Genomic DNA, 20,083 nt, shown 5'->3' on the forward strand with positions numbered 1-20,083 from the left:
TTGATGATCCGGACAATATTTTGTTTTTAATACAATTGATGAACCAATGTAAGAGACGAAGATGGAAAAACTACTGAACAGTTAACCTAGCAAACCAGTGTACAGTCAGTTTCTCTAAAAAATAATATAGAAAAACAAGATTGTTCTCCACTGACATTTTGAGGTGAATTTTCTGGATTCACACTGATCAGTGCTCTGTACTAAAATCCGTAGCAGGACATCGATTAACATCAGCCAAGCTAATCAGTCACCCAGAGGGATCTGCCAACATTAAAGACTCAGTGGTGCTGGAGAAAATTATGGATTTGGTTAAGACCTCAAACCCCTTGAAGTGCTCACTTTTAAACATTGACACAATGATGTGACTCACATATTCCATTCATCATCCCTCCTCACAAAGCAGGTACTTTCGCTTTTATTGAAAAGACTGCTTGGCTGCTCTCTTATTAACATAAGTGCTAAGGCAAACTTGATGTGGGGTTACATACAGTTGAAACAATAGTTTTGAGCGTTATCTCGACAAGAATATGAGTCCAGTGTGTGTTTTTGTGCCTTGTAATGAAGTTTAACATGACAGGAAAATGCTAAGCCTCATATCTGTTAGTGAGTAATACAAGACAGATTTTTAGAATTAGGGAGTAGTCTGGTAGGAGTGGAATACTCTGTGGGGATAGCATAGTGTTTGATTCTCTTCATAACATCAGGGAGCTCTTTTCAGCTGGTTAGGAAAGCTACAACAGGGTCAAAATATTTGGTAAAGAGATGAACAGGAGTATGTTGTCCTTTTTGAGAACAATCATTCTTTCATTTTGGCTTCCAGGAAGCTCTGTATTTTTTGATATTCCTCTTGCTGACCAAGGACCTCCAGGAAAATGCCCATTGGTGACTTCTTGAAGCCAGCAAACTCTATTGTATTCTCCAGTTTATTCTTTATGTTGCGGAGGCGACAAGAAGAATGGGCAAAGATGACTAGATGGGATCAGAGTTTAGATTCAGTTTAAACATTTGGTTAACAGCTATGCAATAACATATACTAACTAGACATGTGCCGATTACCGGTTTCAAGGTATACCGTGGTATGAGAACGTCAAGGTTTCAAAACGTCCAAATTTTCCCTCATAACGTCCTTAAGGTATTAGCTATTTTTCATGTCCCAAAAATGCATGGAGAAAACACTCACTTGCAGCTGCAAGGATCAACCCTCCCCCATCGGTTGTTGCTCAGTGTCAATGAGTCAGCTGTGCTACACATTGGCTAGAGGAGGTGAAACTCCTAAACTTTTTTGTTTGTAAACTGTCATGAAAGTTTCCCACCAGCTACGAGAGTTAACTACAGAGTGTTTCTCGTGTGTGTAGCTGTGGTAAAATATATATTTTTTCTCTATGGAAACTGTGTTGAGGAGGATTGTGTGTGTATAATGTAAACATACCGGTAATATGAGTCATACACATGTGCTTTTTATGGAAAATAATTCAATTATTTTTGTTCTGTGGTAATAATATTTAGCTGTGGCCGTAGGTGTAGGCTCACCTAAAGGACTGTATTCATTTTAATTTAGAATATTTTGTTATTTTTTAAAATATATTTTTAAACTTAACATGATACTTAAGTTCCAATTTGCTTATGTTTTAAGAAACGAAAATCCTGTTCAATAGAAAAAAAGTTTTTTTTTTTTTTTTTTAAACCCAACTATCTCAAACACATTTGACAGCTGTAATTGCAATATTGTGATATTTGGGTTTAAGGTTATACCATCAGAATATCATACCGGCACATGCCTAATACTAACACAGTAATTCTCAACCAGTATGGTGAAAGATCAAGTATTCCAAGGAAAATTATCCACTTTCACTTGAGTATGAAAATTATTCCATGTTTATATACTATCAATGGTGTATTTTTGTGCAGATATCGATGCCAGCAATGTATACAGTCCTGGCCAAAAGTATTGGCATCCCTGCAATTCTGTCACATAATGCTCAATTTCTCCCAGAAAATGATTACAATTACACATGCTTTGGTAGTAATATCTTCATTTATTTTGGTTGCAATGAAAAAACACAAAAGAGAATGAAAAAAAAAAAAACATTTTACACAAAACTCCAAAAATGGGCTGGACAAAAGTCTTGACACCCTCAGCCTAATTAGCACAACCTTTAGACGAAATAACTGCCAACAACCGCTTCCGCTATCCATCAATGAGGTTTTTTTTTTTTTTTTTTTTTACAAAGCTCTGCTGGAATTGTAGACCATTCTTCTTTGGCCAACTGCTCCAGGTCTCTGAGATTTGAAGGGTGCCTTCTCCAAACTGCCATTTTCAGATCTCTCCACAGGTGTTCTATGGGATTCAGGTCTGGACTCATATCTGGCCACTTTAGAAGTCTCCAGTGCTTTCGCTCAATCCATTTTCTAGTGCTTTTTGAAGTGTGTTTTGGGTCATTGTCCTGCTGGAAGACCCATGATCTCTGAGGGAGACCCAGCACGCTCATACTAGGCACTACATTATGCTGCAAATTTTTTGGTAGTCTTCAGACTTCATAATGGCATGCAAGTCAAGCAGTCCAGTGCCAGAGGCAGCTTTGTCCACCATCCGCACAATCTTTCGTTGAAATCTCTCGTCAATTTTCTTTTCTGTCCACATCTAGGGATTATTGATGACACTGCGCACGGTAGACACAGGAACATTCAGGTCTTTGGAGATGGACTTGTAGCTTTGAGATTGCCCATGCTTCCTCACAATTTTGCTTCTCAAGTCTTCAGACAGTTCTTTGGTCTTTTTTCATTTCTCCATGCACAATATGGTACACACAAGGACACAGGACAGAGGTTGAGTCAACTTTAATCCATTTTAACTGGCTGCACATGTGATTTAGTTATTGCCACCACGTGTTATGTGCCACAGGTAAGTACGTAACAGGTGCTGTTAATTACACAAATTAGAGAAGCATCACATGATTTTTCAAAGCCCATTTTTGGAGTTTGTGTATAATGATAATGAGTTTTTCCCCATTCTCTTTTGTGTTTTTTCTTTGCAAACAAAATAAATGAAGATATTGCTACCAAAACATTTGTAATTGCAATCATTTTCTGGGAGAAATTGAGCATTATCTGACAGAATTGCAGGGGTGCCAATACTTTTGGCCAGCACTGTAGTTGACATTTTGTGAAATCTTGGTTTTAACTGTGTGCAGAGAGATGTTATTTGAAATTGTGCCTTGGCTCAGTCAATGCTGGGGAAAAACTGATGCAACATTATAGTCTAACTTACATGTGAGTGGTAAAGTGATTGATGCCATGAACACAATGACGCTTCCCACAAAGTTTATCACCATGTAGCTGGCCACCATAACAGCAATCACAAAACCTGTGGGGTTGTGCGTTTTGAAGTTCTTGATAGTGGTCCCATTTTCGGCTACCCACACGGAGATCAGAAAGACTCCAGACACCACAGACATGGCGGTGAGCATTCCCAAAGGGCTCAATAACCTGCAGGACACATGGACAGAACACGAGGACAGCTTGTGCAGAGCTCTGTTGATTTACAAGTGGATTTTAATTTGGTAGCTAGCACAACTATGTGGCCAGAAGGCGTTATTACAACGACAGCCCAATGGACAATACTGTGGTAAATCTCACGGTTGATATGTTTGTTTAATGATTGGGGTAATAGAAGAAATATGGGTCAACCCCCCCCCCCCCCCCCCCCCACACACACACACACACTTTTTTTTTTTTTTTTTTTTTTAATTAAATACAATATAAAACTGTCACTCTTTCTCCTAGTACTTGTAACTTGAGAATCAAAATAATTTCAGTCAATATTAGGAGTGGGAACCTCTTGGTACCTCACGATACGATACGATTTGCGATACAAAGCTCACGATAACGATAATCTGACGATATGGCGAGACATCGATTATCAAAACAATTGTCAGGAAATCATTCTCGGATATTCTACAAATAACTAATAAACAGACAAACAACCTTCTGCTGTGAATTAGAATGAGTTTATCACTACTAGACGTCTAATCCATTTGAAGTGGGAGGGTGGCAGCGAATGAACATTCGTTCATTCGCTGCCACCCTCCCACTTCAAACGGATTGAACGTCTATGGCCGTCAGTGGCAGCCAATGCCAGGCAATGAGGTAATTTTGGGCCATTTAAGGTCATTTACCTGTTGATTTTCAGTTACTTCCTGTTGATTTTGGGGTATTTTATGGGTCACTTCCTGTTTATTTTGAGTTACAGAACAGGAAGTGACCTGGGAATCACTCATATGAATAGGCAGTGACTCAAACTCAACAGGAAATTACCTGTTAATGCCCTAAAATGAACAGCAAGTAACCTGTAAATGCCCTGAAAATCGGGAAGAATGACTGTGAATGCTCTGGTTTCGAATGAACGAACATTCCCAGTCTAAATGGATTGGGCGTCGAGCACCGCTAATGCAGGCTTAGAGTTAACAGACACTACCCAGATAGCAGACCGACGTTGAAAAGATATTGGATCAACATTCCGCTGTTGATCTTATATCGTTGAATCAACGTCACTTTTGCACCCTCAATTAATGTTGTTTCAACGTTAAAATCCTTACAAAACCTAAACGTCCTTTCGTTCGATTATTACCGTAATAATATTGGAACAACGCTGAATCAATGTTATGTTTTCGACCAAAACAACCGCTCATTCATAATTCAATGACTTTTCAATCATATTTGCCGGTCATTTGTAAATCAGCTATTTGCCAACATTAGTTCATCAACTATAAAACAATGTTAACTCAGCCATCGCCTGACATACTATAGAACAACGTTGTTTCAACGTCACTTGACGTCGAAAATTTCGATGTCAAGTATGTACTGATGTACTGATGATTTTGATGGAAAATCAACGTTTGTTCAATGTCGGTCTGCTATCTGGGTATTATGGTAGAAGAATTTGGTAGCAAACTGTTTGTTCCTTTTTATTTATTTATTTTTTGGCATTGAAACCTTTTGAAAACAACATCTCGATTCCTGGCAAGAGCATATTGATAACCTTTTGGGATACAAAGTATCACGATATATCACCATTTTGATATTTTGTCACACCCCTAGTCAATATATTTTCTTATCATATTAATTTTTAAAAAAATATGTTCTTAATTTCCATTCATCCATTTTCTAGGCTGTTTTCTAGGCTGTTAATCTTTTTCAGAGTCATGAGGAGAAACTATCTATCAAGCAAAAGTTAACCTGCACCATATGGACTGGTCACCAGTCATTCAGTCTATCCATCATGAGTATCTAGAACTTGCCCTATTGAATAAAAGGTACTGTAAAGCTATTATTTCATCTGTCATGCTGACAAATATGTACATAAACTAGTATTTCACAAGATAGTCTATATTAAGGGTGGGAACCTCTTGGTATCTCACGATACGAGGCGATTTGCAATACAAAGCTCACGATAACCAGAGGTGGGTAGTAACCCATTACATGTGCTCCATTAGATTTACTTGAGTAACTTTTTAATAAAAATGTACTTCTAAGAGTACTTTTACTAAGCTATACTTTTTACTTTTACTTGAGTAGGTTTGTGAAGAAAAAAAACGCTAATCTTACTCCGTTACTTTGGGCTACACAAGAGTCGTTACATTTGTCCTCTTTATTTTTAGCCAGCGATGCCAAGAGTAGCTCTAGCTACCGTATCAATAACCTTTTGGGATGTAAAGCAAGGGCGTAGATTTGCATAGGGACGGTAGGGACATAACACTACCAACTTTTCAGCATGCTCAAATTGTCCCCACCAACTTTTAAGCAAACTTATTTGCATTTTATAATGAGTTCAGTTATATTGGTAATTTAGATTCTCTTCCCATATGTTGTAAGGGAACTATTGACCCTACCATTATTAAGTGAATTATTTTCATTATGTTCACTTACATTTACCCCTTTTTCACTTGCTGAATGTGCTAGTCCATTTCCCCCCCTCAAACTCATGTTTGATTGGCTGATGACTTGATCCCCCCCCCCACACACACACACACACTGACCCGACGAAAATACAACATATCGCCAACATGCCACCTCATCCGCCCCCTTCAAAGTGCACGGATATTAGGGGTTGTCTTTTTTCCTCCAGCCAGCAACAGCCACTGTAAGTCATGTAAAAAGACATCAATGTTATGGAGGTGGGGAACACACCACTAATTTTGCGACTGAAATTTTGCATAACATTAAACTATGTGAATTTGCTAACCTGCAAAACTCGAGTAGGAAGCTGCTTAGAAATGTCCTCCACTTTTGTATGTACTTTTTGCTGTTAACGTAAATTAAACTGTGAGAAATATAGTGAACCGAGGTTTACCGCCTTCTATCCAATTTTCCTCTTTATTTTGGTTATGTGGTCTTAAAGCAATACTTGTTAACTTTTCAATTTTGGTCGATTTTAGCGAAGCTGGTGGACAAAAGCGGTACTTTTTTAAAGACTGCGTTGCCCATGAGGACCAGCGCATGAGCGCATATTGTCTTTCTATGAGGGGCATAACAGAAAATAACTGAGACGCACTGGTATAACTCAATACAGATTTATTTTACAATGATCAGTCAGCCTATAAATTAATTAGGATCATATTCGTGAGAAATGTAGCCCTGACCTGTGTTTACCCAATCGGTTTGGTTTTATTAATGTCACGTCCCTAGCAAAAAGTGTACATGCATGTTATGCTGTTATGTCGTCCCTACCAATGTTGAGCCCAAACCTACATCCTTGATGTAAAGTATAACGATATATCACCATTTTGATATTTTTTCACACCTCTAGTCTATTTTATTCTAAGTTTCTTACTACATGTTCTAAATGAAGTACGATTGCCCAGTTCACTCACTAAATGTCTCATCAGCCCAGGGACATTAAAAGTGCAACCGATAAAGTGTTGTACATGTGAATTAATTAAGCAAACAAAAAAAAAGTGCAAACAAAGAGCGTGCCTGCCCTCTACTGGCTAATTTTGAACCTACATGCAACAATAAGGTCCGCACATTATTTAATGCAATTTAATCAGCCCTGAGACGAAAAAAAAATAAAAAATAAAATACGGCTCCGAATATCAATGTGTATACTGTATATCCTTAAAATATACCTACCAAAATTTATTGTGATCCTTCCACGAATAGCGGTGGAGAATCAATTTTAGTCAGTATCTTCCCCAAGAACAAGAACAAAATAAGTGAGTAAGCGACCTCCGGGCAGTCTCAAAATAAATTCACACAGCTTTGAAGTCCCAATACTATGGAATAAAGTATAATTATCATTATTATTATTACAATACAAGGATATTTTATATGGCGCCCAAGGAAGAATGGGAAAAAAAGACAGAGGGAAAAAAAAATTGACGTAAAAAAAAAAATAAATAAATAAATACAAGTGCCCCAAAAGGGACATGGAACATTTTTTTTTTCTGTCGAAGCAAAAAAAAAAAAAAAAAAAAAAGCCCCGGGGAAAAAAAAAAAATTTGAGGTCGAGGCGAAGTTTTTTTTTCGTTTTTTGGTTTTACAAATGTTTTTTTTTTACATTGAAACAAACAAACAAAAAAAGATGGAAGTCGCAGCATTTTTATATTATATCGCATATTTTAAAAACATGCGATGTGGCTCAATTTCCAGGTAAACAATGGCGTTCACCCGTGGGGAAGGTTAATTGTGTTTTACGTTGAAATAGGCCCAAACTATGATGACATAATATCAATTATTGATATTAAGCCGTTTCCAAATAAGCAGAAGACATTTGAAGCGAGTCTTAAACTCAACCGGACATTTTTGTCGGAAAACATTCTGTGTTTGGTGGTCCTTGATGACTTCATTGACTTAATCAATTGCTATACTCTGGAGGGACAATTAGCTTCCAAGATTTTTTTTTTTTTTTTGGTTCGACTTCGGTTTTTTTTTTTTTGTTTGTTTGTTTTTTTTATTTACTTCGGTGTTTTTTTCTGCCTTGACAGAAAAAAAATCTTCCGTGTCCCTTCAGCGGCACTTTTTTTTACGTCATTTCCCCCCCCTCTGTTTTTTTTTTCTTCTTCCTTGTCCCCTTATGGGCTCCATATAAAATATCCTTCTATTGTAATAATATTAATAATGCTAAATTATACTTTATTGCACTGTACTGGGACTCCAAAGCTGTGTGAAATTATTTTTAGACCGCCCGGTGGAGATCTCAAAAACTCGCTTACTTTGCTCTTGTTCTTGGGGAAAATACTGACTCAAATTGATACTCCACTGGGGGGGGGATCACAACATCCGGGGGAAAAACGTACGTCAGCCAAAATTGACTATGGCTGTCGATCGGCGTATTAACAGGTGGTTTTCTGAAGCTATGTGCCCTTCATGCGGACAGGTTTGTGACTGTTGAGGCACTTGATTCATATTTTGAATTAAATATAAAATATATTTGAACCAGGTATATAATTTGATATTTCAATATCTGTTCCAAACGAGAGCTGTTGTGAGGGACATCCGTTTTACTCCTTTGTTTTGACTCGTGTGTTTCGTAGTCAAGTGGATTCTGACGCCTCCAGTGTCGATAATCAAAAAGAAAATCAAAATAAACCACAGACCAGTTAACAAAATTTAAAATAATATCTTGTAATCATTAACCTTTTTTTTTTTTTTTTTTTTTTAACTTTATTTTAATTGTAACCTTACGTCCCTAGTCCAATTTATCCAAAAAAAGCGAATGACGACGAGCGCTAAAATACATAAACAAGTTTTATCAGGAAGCTGTCATTACAAATCCCAGCACTGGATTTAAATTAAAATATTTCTTTTTACAACAGCTACAAAATGAACACTGTCGCATTGGTGAGAAAGTCAATTGGTTTGAATGATAAATCAGTTGGAACCGTTACTTACCCAACAATAAGGACAACAACGATAGACACGACCAGATAATTTGTTTGATAGTAGAGCAAATTGCAGATCACTCTATTATACCATCTCGCAAAATCTTTCGTATCTGGTGTGGCGAATCTGTCACCCTCGGGAAAGAAATCACTCCACGGTCTTAATGGTGTTAATTCAACTTTGGCCATGTCACTCTGCTAATCTGATTGACAATCAATTTGGAGTTAGGAACTCGTTTAAAAAAACGGAATCGGATATGTTCTCGCGAGATTATTTGGGTTGTTGCGTACCTCCAATCTAAACCCAGCCATTGGTCAGTGAACATATCGCGTCACAAAACTTCCGGTTTAGCTCAACTTCCGAAATGTGATGGGTACTGCACAGCGGTAAGGACAGTAAATGTTTGTTGCAGGTGTACATTTGCAAATTCATATCGACATTTTATGTATTTCCAGGGTTTGAGTGAAAATAATGACATATATGTGAGTGACCGCCAAGGATCACTCGGTAGCATGACGATACTTAATGTTAGCACCACTGCATAAGCCGTGTCCTTCAGTCCACTATCAAACCCGCTTTGTAATTTTATTTCCACAGATGTGGAGCAGAATATTGAGACCTATTGTGGCTGATAAGACGTGTTTTTGGTGGAGGAGTCTCTTCACGATGCAACTAAAGAGCAGCGAGTTCAAAGTTTTGTTCACCGATGGTCTGAATGAACTGGCAGGTGAGACGCAGTCAGGACTTGTGATGTGCCATTTTGCACTTTGGTCAACACAGAGGGTAGCTTTGTAAAGTTAACATATACAGAAAGAACGATGCAAAAGATATTTGTTAAACTTTTATTTATCTAAGATGCTAAAACCATCCACCCGTAAAATATCCTGAATTGTTTTATGTACAGGATAATAGTTTATGGAAATCTGCTGCAATGCAACTCTCTATTTTGGGGGATTTTGCAAGAGTGTGTCCTGCAGTCCACTGTGCCATCCAGTGTTGTTAATAACGGCGTTACAATATAACGGCGTTATTTTTTTCAGTAGTGAGTAATCTAATTAATTACTTTTCTCATCTTGGCAACGCCGTTACCGTTACTGAGGCGGGAAAGCCGTGCGTTACTAAGTTGGTTGAATAAAAAAAAGAGAGAGACGGACTCACGGAAACGAGAGAGCAGAGCAGGAGTGGGGAAGACGCCGTTGCAAACGCGATGCTAGGTGGCTCCAATAATACCTGACTGTAGCCTACAAACTACGCCCAATGATACGTTAGATATCACATATTATAGAACTAGATGCAATGTTAGACACGGCTGCATTGGCAACATGTTTAAAGAGCATACGACACCAGAAAAAAAGTCTTAAATGGCATTATTATGTGAATTAGAATCATATTTTGAGACGATTCGACCATATACAACAATTTAGCAAAGCGCAGATGACGAGAAATGAGTCTTTTAATCTGCCGGTTAGCCACGCCTACAATTATAGGGCTTTAGCGTCCCCAACAGGTGGATGACGTCAGCGGTAGACTAGGCTCATCGGTTTTACTATTCAGCCCATTGAGGGGGAATTGTTCAGAACGAGGAAAACGAGACGAAGAGAGCTGCAAAATGTCATTGTTTCAGTCTCTCTACTCCCAATATTTTTACAGGATATTCTTTTTATCCAAGTATTTTCCCCAATAGCTATATAAATGGCTTGAGAAGGACCCGTCAGCCCGTCGAGGGGGAACTATTCACAATGAGGAAAACGCGACGAAGAGAGCGGCAAAATGTCATTGTTTCTGTCTCTTTACTTCAATATTTTTACAGGATATTCTTTTTATCCAAGTATTTTTCCCCAATAGCTATATAAATGGCTTGAGAAGGACCAGTCAGCCCGTCGAGGGGGAACTATTCACAATGAGGAAAACGCGACGAAGAGAGCGGCAAAATGTCATTGTTTCTGTCTCTTTACTTCAATATTTTTACAGGATATTCTTTTTACCCAAGTACTTTCCCCAATTGCTAAATAAATGGCATGGTCATGACAAATAACTTGTGCTAAATGGAATATAAAATAATAAAAATCCATTTATCCAAGACGACATGGCAAAATTACTCCATAATGGTCAAAACAGTCGACTTTACCTTTACTGTCACACCTGCCGAACGATATTTTATGACACCTAAATCGGACATATGTCATTTCCCTTCCCCGGCTTCGGAGAATGTAAACAGACCAGAAGGAGTGACAGCTAGCCGACATGCTAACCCGAACCGAGGGATGTTTCAAAGTCTTCGAAGTGGAAAATCACACATAACTAGCCTGGATTATTTGACATGACGACCCGGTTGTCGAGTTTCTTTGCGGATCGGCAAACCGCCCGGCGGAGAGCAATTTACAGTTCGTTCCCTGGAGGAGGGTGGCTGGAATTGTTGTGTAGCTAACGCGCTAACAGCTAACTGCTAATGAGCATGAGGATAGCTTTTTACATGCCTATTAATGATCAAACGTAAGTAGTCCTTTATTTAAAGGAATTTTATAGTGTTTACTTTGTAATCACTGTATTCGTATTTGACATAATACAAAACAAGATGTTTACTCACTTCCTTGTAAGTCCAATGGTCCCACAGTAAATATCCACGGTGAATGGGAACCTTTTGAAACTCCAAAAAGGCGCATACGCCTCTCCCGCATAAAGAATGATGTTTCTGCAGCCGTTTGGCTGGCGTGATGCAAAAAATAAAAGTATTAATCCGCAAAATCAGCTGAATCCTTCGTCCTCATACACAACAGTACACTGTAGCGTGAAGAGGACGTCTTCTACCGTACACGTCACAGCGCCCTCCTCCTCAATGCGAGACCGAAGCCGGAAGTCACTCATTTTCCTGGCGCGGGATTCAAAAAACTAAATAAATATAGCGATCGCTTCCACACACATCCAAGCGGTCCATATCATTCAGGAGCATAACATACCGCGTGTATTATGAAATAAACATGCTTTTTCGTGTCACAAGCACTTTAAGGACTACATGCGTTAGTAAACAGCCGCCATCTTAAAGCAGTAGACCTCCCAGGAAGGCTCTGTTGTAGAGATCCTTCCGAGCGAACCAATTTATTATTATTATTATTATTATTATCTAAAATGGTCCTAAATTGGCAAAATCTTGACTTAAATCTATCTTTAAATGATGAAAAAGTTTTAAAACTTACACATGTTGAAAGTAGACAGAAGGGAACTAATGCAATAGCGGGAGCAATTTTAACAACTTTAACGGTTGATTGACAACTTTAAATGACTTCCACACATAGCAAAGGTTACTATCTAGTTATCGCAACACCCTTGTGTCTAGTGGGCTAGGGCCAATTGTCCCAAAAACCCCTTAAACTTCACATTGTGTGACCTTTTTTTTTTTTTTTTTTTTGAGAAAAAAAAACAAAACATGAAAATTATCACTAGTTACTTTGCCAAGTAACTAATTACTCTTAAATTCAGGTAACTGAGTTACTAACGCAATTACTTTTTGGGAGAAGTAATTTGTAACTGTAATTAATTACTTTTTAAAAGTAAAATTAACAACACTGGTCCCATCACAGTGAAGTCTTCTAGTTGCCAAAGTAGTCAAGAGCATCATACAAAATGGTGACTGTCGGTATTGAAATTCCTTTCCTTTCTCAACAGACACGCTTTTCATTCTGAATTTGCTGTAAAAGATAGCCTACACCATCCGCTAAAATTTTTCTCTCTGATCCTAGACTTCATAATTTATTGACAGGGCACGGGGTTTATAAATAGGGGACCTGCATTGTTGGTGAGGCCGTCAAAGCTGACTGAGTGAAAATTCTTGTGAATAAATGCTTAAATTGGTGAATTCTTTATAGATATGGACGTAAAACAGTCTCGATTCTTGGTTAACAGCAAAAAAAAAAAAAAGTGCAGTTTATTTTACGTAAATCTGTCAAAGTACAATGCTCGTCTGTTAGTGAATGTAGCTAGTGGCCGCCTTATGTAAATAGAGCTTTTCCGGTGAAAATTCTTGTGAAGAAATGCTTAAATCACAATTCTTTATAGATATGGTTGTAAAACAGTCTCGGTTCTTGGTTAAAAGCAAAAAAAAAAAAAAAAAAAACATGCAGTTAGCATTTATTTTACGTAAATACTGTATGCCGAAGTACAATGCTAGTCTGTTAGTGAATGTAGCTAGCAGCTGCCTTATGTAAATAGCTTTTCCAGAGAAAAGTCTTGTGAATAATTGCTTAAATCCCCGAATTCTTTATCAGTATGGACGTAAAACAGTCTCGATTCTTGGTTAAAAGCAAAAAAAAAAAACAAAAACTGCAGTTAGTATTTATTTTACGTAAATCTGTCAAAGTACAATGCTAGTCTGTTAGTGAATGTAGCTAGGAGCCGCCTTATGTAAGCAGAGCTTTTCCTGTGAAAATTATTGTGAATAAATGCTTAAATAACTGAATTCTTTATAGATATGGACGTAAAAAAAAAGTCTCGATTCTTGGTTAAAAGCAAAACAAAACAAAAACATGCAGTTAGCATTTATTTTACGTAAGTATTGCGAAGTAGGACGCCAATGCAGTAGCGGCATGTTTTTTTTTTTTTCACAGCATTTCAAAATGCATGCATGGTACAAAAATAAAAGAATTACCTTGAATCCGTGAACAAATCACTCCTGAGGCAATCCTTCCTTTTTGTATGCGGTACAGCTTTGAACTTTTTCAACAGAAATCCGGCGTTAAATTGCTGTGTGCGTGTGTTTGTGAATAGCTCCTCTTGATGTGGGCGGCTCCCTACTTGAAGGCAAGGCGCAGTGCATGACTGATCTGTCCCATGAAGTCTATGGTCTGATCTTATCAGCAGAGGTGGTTAATGTGGCCAAAAAAATTAACTCAAATAGTACAACTTCAAAAATAATAGAGCTGTCCCGACTAGTCGACGTAGTCGACGTCATCGATGACGTAAATCCGTCGACGAGCACAACATGCCGTCGACGGTTAATGAAGGGTTAAAAAAATATATGCGTGGAAAGTTAGAATGTCGGATGCTCTGTTTGCAAGCAGGGAAAGCGGCACAAAGCCAAAAAAAGCGCACCAGAGTGTCCAAAACATTGACTTATTTCAAAGAAACAAAGGAGAGTACACTCTTCTGTCCTGTCTCTTCAGTGCCAAGCTTGGCTGCACGTCGGCCGTGAAAAACCCCCTCAAGCGCCTTCACGCAGTTTGTAAGGTTTTTTTTTTTTTTTCCTTTCATTTTTTGTACACCAGAGAATGCTGTCGCCTTACTAAATAATAATGTTTCATTGACAATGGGCCTATAAGTGCTATTAGTATTGTTCTTAATGCTAATTGAAAGGTTTATTTCATGTTATGGTTTATTTTATGGTATAGAAAATTATATAAGGTTAAAAGGTCATAAATATATACAGTATATACAGTGATTGCACTCAAGGGAGAGATTGTCAATGATAAGGTAATAAGGTAAAGGCAATTCATATAGGCAATTCATTGATATATAAATAAGGTTTAAAAGGAAAAAGGTGAAAAGTTTTTGTTAATTTCTAATTGTGTTGCTTTATTTGTGTGCGCCGTAGCTCTTACGGTGTGTTTACATCAAGGATGGAATTAAAGTTGTAAACCATCAGTTTAAGAGACCATCTTTTCAATCGGGATGCTACACTAGTTAATTCTATCAGCATTTGAACTCATTGTTTATTTGTGATTTATTATTGTTATTTACGTATTTATTTGTACTTTAATAAATGATTTGAGTGTTCCAATATTTTGGTTTTTTTTAAATTGATAAGCGTCAACAAAAATTTCATTGCTAAATTAGTTTTTAAAAAAAATAAATAAAAAAATAATTAATTAATTATTAGATTAGTCGACTAATCGTAAAAATAGTCGGCTGACTAATCGGGAGAAAATTAGTCGTTTGGGACAGCCCTAGAAAATAATATTACAAAAGTAAAAGTAGTCGTCTTAAAACTCTACTCAAGTACAAGTAATCATTGGGTGAAAAGAATACTTAAGTAGTGCGTAACTATAATGTCAGATTTTTTTCTTAACCCCTTCAGACCCGCATTTCTTCTGCTGGCCAAAAAAAAAAAAAAAAATTCACTGATCTTATTCTACTCAAATACCAGAACAAAGTGCAATTTTTGGGTTGGGGATATTCCATGCTTTTATTGGTTATTATTAATTTTAATGTTACATTGTTTTTATGTAGAAATGAGCACTTACGTTAGCCTTCTTGAAGTTGCGTTTTGTCTCAGTCATTTTCAAAGACCCAAAAATAGCAAAGAGGGAATGCTAAACCTCATGATTTGATTTCGATGGTTTCGTCCAATCATCTCTGAGAAATGGCAATAGCAACTAAATTCAGTGTATTTATTGATTTAGCGATGCAAACACTTCATGTCCTTCAGCAGCATGCTCATGTCTGAAGAGTTAAACAGTGGTATATTTTTTTCTCAGCGCAATGCCAGCTACATGAACTGTTATTAATATACTGTACTATATAACCTATTACAGGACCATATTAGGCCAAACATTTACACAAAAATCATCAAATTCGGATTAGTAAAATCTACAAAAATGAAACATCACTTGTCCAAAGAGTATGAGTGCCCTCTTGTGGAGAAAACATTTCCTACTATGAAATTAAAACGATCCGGTTGTCCGTGGTCTATCTGTGCCAAATTTAAACTTGGAGAGAGGTTGAAACCTGTGCTTTTGAGTAATAAAATAGTTTTTTTGCAGTGTTTTAAAGATGCCACATGATTGACTTCCGACTGCAAGTTTGTTTGGGGCCATGTGACTATTGTTACATCTGATTGGTATAATGGAGTCATGAGATTATTTTTGAGAGGTCTCATTGGTTAAACTGGTAGAGCTACTGTGGGCATCTCTGGCAAAAGTAAAGTCTAATATGTAGAAAAAAGAGGTATAATGTAACAACTCTAGTGTAGCCCAAAGTAGCGGAATAAGAGTAGCGTTTGTTTTTCACAAATCTATTCATGTAAGAGTAAAAAGTATGGCATGGTTAAATTATTCTTCGAAACAAATTTTTCTTAAGTCGTACTGAAACGGAGTAAATGTAAAGTGTTACTGTCCTCCTCTGCTTTTCAGATATTTTTCAAAAGCACCAGTATGAACTGAGAATAGCTGGAGGTGCTGTACGTGACCTGTTGTCTGGAAAACGGCCTGAAGATGTGGACTTCGCTACCACTGCAACGCCTGAAGAGATGAAGCGTATGTTCAATGCCGCGGGGATAAGAATGATAAACAACAAAGGAGAGAAGCATGGGACGATTACAGCAAGAGTAAGTTTTGGTGGACATTAAATGATTATACTTTTTATAGTAAAGATCTGAAGTCTGGTTAGGGTTCTGAGTCTTCTGACATCTCCACTCTCGCATTTGCATGTTATTGTTAGTGACAATAATCATTTGTTTTCACTGACATTAGAAAAAGTGTGTGTAAATTTGTAAGATGAGGCATTTTACATCATACTTTACACCTTTTTCACAAGCCCTAAGTTCTGGTAAAATTTCAACAATATGACAGAAACGCGAGACGAGTTTTGTTGCTTGTACGTTTGTGTTTCACACCCCTCAATTAAAAAAAAAAAAGAGAAATTATGGTACTCATTTACCAGATTCAAATGTGGTAATTTTTACTGTGGCAAAAGTTGGTGTCTGTGTAAATTCTCAGTTATCCAGGTCATGTTGACAAAGGTTGTTTCAAGGCAAACAGATTTTCTTGTTCGTCCAATAGGCTTCTTCATTTCTAATGTTTAAAGTAGGGTTGTCCTGATCACATCTTTTTGCACCCAGTGTGTGTGTGTTTTCTTGCGACTAAACTGAAGAAGCTGTTTGGTTTACAGGTTAAACGTCCCCAACAGATAAGAAAGTCCATTTTCCTCAAGTTAGATTTTGCTGATTTGGTCTGCAATCACAGCAGTTCAGTTTTTCATAACAATATGTTAATATGTTGGTCTTTTATAGATTCACAATGAGAATTTTGAAGTGACTACGTTGCGGGTAGATATTCAGACAGATGGTCGTCATGCTGAAGTGGAGTTCACCACTGACTGGCAGAAAGATGCTGAGAGAAGAGACCTTACAATAAACTCCATGTTTTTAGGTGTGTTGTCTGTATATGCTTTTACATTTGGATGTTATTTTTGCATTAGAGTCTTGGTTTTGCTGACATGTTTTCCCTGTGTAGGTTTAGATGGCACATTATATGACTATTTCAAAGGATATGATGACCTCCAGAGCCGAACAGTCCGATTTGTTGGCAGTGCAGAGCAAAGGATCCAAGAGGACTACTTAAGAATACTGCGTTATTTCAGGTAGGCCTATGGAGGACCAGGAGTGCAAAATTTAAATAAATAAATAAATACACAGTAAAATTAATTATTAAATGTTTCATTAAAATGCTTCAAATGCAATATTCATTTATTTATTAGGTATTTATTTCAAATTTTTTTTAATTTAAATATGTTATATTTATTTTAATCTATATTTTATTTTTATCTATATATATTTCAATTTATATTCTTTTATTTTGATTTGTATTATTTCAACATTTATTCCCATTTTTTATGTCAACATTTATTTATGTATTCCAATATATATTTCAACATTTATTTCATTCTTGCACTCTTGTTCCCCTTGTACCACATAAAATAATTTATTAATAAATAATAATTTGAAAATAGTAAATATCAATAATATTAATTTTAATAATAAACCTCATTAATTGCTGCCATGTTGGGAAGGAAGGAGCACTAGCTTGACTCCAGATTCATAATTAAAAATTGAAATAACTAAAAGTTGAAAACTTGAAATAAATAAAAAGTGAGATATATAAATAAAAATTGAAATATATCAATATAAATTGCATTAAAGTTTAACAACATGAAATAAATAAGTTAATATTGAAATATATATATATATATATATATTTTTTTTTTTTTTTTTTTTTTAAACTATTTAATTGTGTTGTTCTTTATTTAATTTTTGCACTCCTGGTCCTCTATATAGGCCAGGTTCCTTTGATTCAGGCAATTTAATCTAAGAGGAGACCGGTTGCTCATATTGCGTTAATGATAAAAAGGAGTCAACAAAAACGGACGTTATTTTGGTTTTTGTATATTCCAAACAGAAAACTGACATTATTTTGGTTTATGTATATTCTGAACAGGTTCTATGGAAAGGTGGCTCTGAAGCCTAATGAGCATGAGCCTGAAACCCTCGAGGCCATTCGAGCCAACAGCAGTGGCCTTGCGGCCATTTCAGGGGAGAGGATTTGGGTGGAGCTGAAAAAGATTGTGATTTGCCATCATGCTGCTGAACTGCTGGAAATGATGTATAGCCTGGGGCTGGCACATTACATTGGTGAGCAATAATACTTGTTACTTTTGTGATTTAGTCACTTTAGTTCTTTGGTTCATTTCTGTTCACTTGACATTTTAGTGTAAAATGCTTTCTTTTAGTCACTTTAGATTTGATAAATAAATAACCTTCGTGCAAAGTATTAAGTTTTGGGTAGAATTTAAGAAAGCTTTTGTATCTGTTTTGAAATAAAACATAAATATGCATAGGGATGGGAATTGATACGATTTTTACGATTCCGATTCCATTATCGATATTGCTTAACAATTCGATTCTTTATCGATTCTAATTTCGGGAAAAAGAAGAACAAACATTTTGACTGGCATCAAGTTTGTTTAATCAGAAGTCACAACCTTACAAACTCACAACGAGGTCAAAAGAGGCCCAAAGCCTCAATGTTAACTGTGGCAAATGCACAAGAATGTGAAACATTTTACTGAAACATTTTTCTAAAAGTAATAAAAAAATATTGGTATATATTGGCATATAGGTCATTGTTCTGCCTTTGGCAATGTCCCCAAACTTTTTCCTGTGAGGGCCAAATAACTTTTCCCTTCTCTGATGAGAGGCCGGGGTCAGTTTGTAACAGAAAAAGTGTGACGATTGCAGGAGTCCGTAAATGTAAAAAAATTATTGTTTTTCAGAAAGCCACAATCAAATAACCCTCTGTGGATTCTTCACGGAACAAAAGTAAATAAAATAAAAATAATAATATATAATAATAGCACTATTAATTAAATAGATAATAACCAAATAACCCTCTCTGAGTTATTCACTGAAAAAGGCCAGGAAATAAATAACACTACTGAGGGAGAAAAAAACAAAAAAAATTCAAAATGCTCTCTGGAATTGTTCAGGGGGCCGGACCAAATATGGAGCCGCGGGCCGTAGTTTGGGGACCCCTGTGTTCATTTACCAGTATATTGAAATGCATGCCTTTTAGTTTTTATGGTGCTTTCACGCTCAAGTGGTGGCGCCCTTGCGCTTCCTCACGCGAAGAAGAGCGCGCTCATGTGAAGAAGAGCGCGCTTACACGCGAAGAAGAAGAAATGCCTCATCCAAGCGAGTTAGTGAGAAAGGGAAACACTGCCACGAGCCTACATTCTTAGTTAATGTTTGTAAAATATCTACAGAGCCAACGCCTGTATGTATCATCTTCAGTGTTGTTGTTGTGTGTTTCCACTCGCGATCGGACACTTAAATCCAGTTGTGTAGTCGTTTAAACGATGTGCTAATGCTAGCGAACGCATGCTAACTGTTATTTGTTACTGTGTTAGCAGCTAATCATCGCTGATTTACGTTGATGCAAACCTGTTTGTTATTGGGGACGAAATTGATTTGTTTCATTTCTATTTTTAGTTTCAAGTGATGGTTGAATAAACTCAGCAAATTATACCAACGTCTTCTGCCTCGTCATTGGGAGCTAGCTGTATAGCCAGGACTGAGCCTTAGCGTCTCGGTGAGGACAGTGCAGTCTATTCCCTCACGATGCAGTTATTTCCATCTCGCAATGACTGCTAGTCGCTTTGTTGTAATTTTTCCTCGTGAAGTGAAGACACACTTTCGAGCGTTCGAACCTACGTCATTGTTATGTTTACGGCGGCAACGCTCGTGCTAAACTATCGTAACCTTTCATTTTCACCCTTTTTCCTGGTGAAGTGTAGCCAAACTTTGGAGCGAGTGGTTCTTGGCGCCATGCTAGTTTGATGCTTCTGGACAACAAGACACGTCACGACGCAATATGCGTCTTTAGGGATCGTTAAAGGGATCGTTAAGGCTTTTTCATTGTGATGTCGAGGCCTTGAAACA

At 37.0% G+C, this 20,083-nt stretch overlaps 2 protein-coding genes across 7 annotated transcripts in view; one reads left to right on the forward strand and one right to left on the reverse strand.

The window, feature by feature from the left end:
* LOC130921450 (PRA1 family protein 3-like) lies at positions 1 to 12,248 on the reverse strand. The gene is made up of 3 exons (XM_057845364.1): positions 8,890 to 12,248; positions 3,269 to 3,486; positions 1 to 969 (listed from the first exon to the last, which is right to left on the reverse strand). The coding sequence occupies exons 1-3, from the start codon at positions 9,066 to 9,068 to the stop codon at positions 797 to 799; spliced, it is 570 nt and encodes a 189-aa protein (XP_057701347.1). The 5' UTR covers positions 9,069 to 12,248; the 3' UTR covers positions 1 to 796.
* trnt1 (tRNA nucleotidyl transferase, CCA-adding, 1) overlaps positions 8,296 to 20,083 on the forward strand; it is a 24,939-nt gene continuing 13,151 nt past the window's right edge. The window contains exons 1-7 of one of the 6 annotated variants that reach the window (XM_057845362.1): positions 9,229 to 9,266; positions 9,336 to 9,362; positions 9,478 to 9,607; positions 16,002 to 16,195; positions 16,880 to 17,018; positions 17,103 to 17,229; positions 18,084 to 18,277. In XM_057845362.1, the coding sequence (XP_057701345.1) occupies positions 9,478 to 9,607; positions 16,002 to 16,195; positions 16,880 to 17,018; positions 17,103 to 17,229; positions 18,084 to 18,277 (784 nt within the window). In that variant the 5' untranslated portion in view covers positions 9,229 to 9,266; positions 9,336 to 9,362. The other 5 variants (XM_057845358.1, XM_057845361.1, XM_057845359.1 and 2 more) reach the window with 5 other exon arrangements.

Source organism: Corythoichthys intestinalis, chromosome 9 (genome assembly GCF_030265065.1).
Source record: "Corythoichthys intestinalis isolate RoL2023-P3 chromosome 9, ASM3026506v1, whole genome shotgun sequence".
NCBI classification, from domain to species: Eukaryota; Metazoa; Chordata; class Actinopteri; order Syngnathiformes; family Syngnathidae; genus Corythoichthys; species Corythoichthys intestinalis.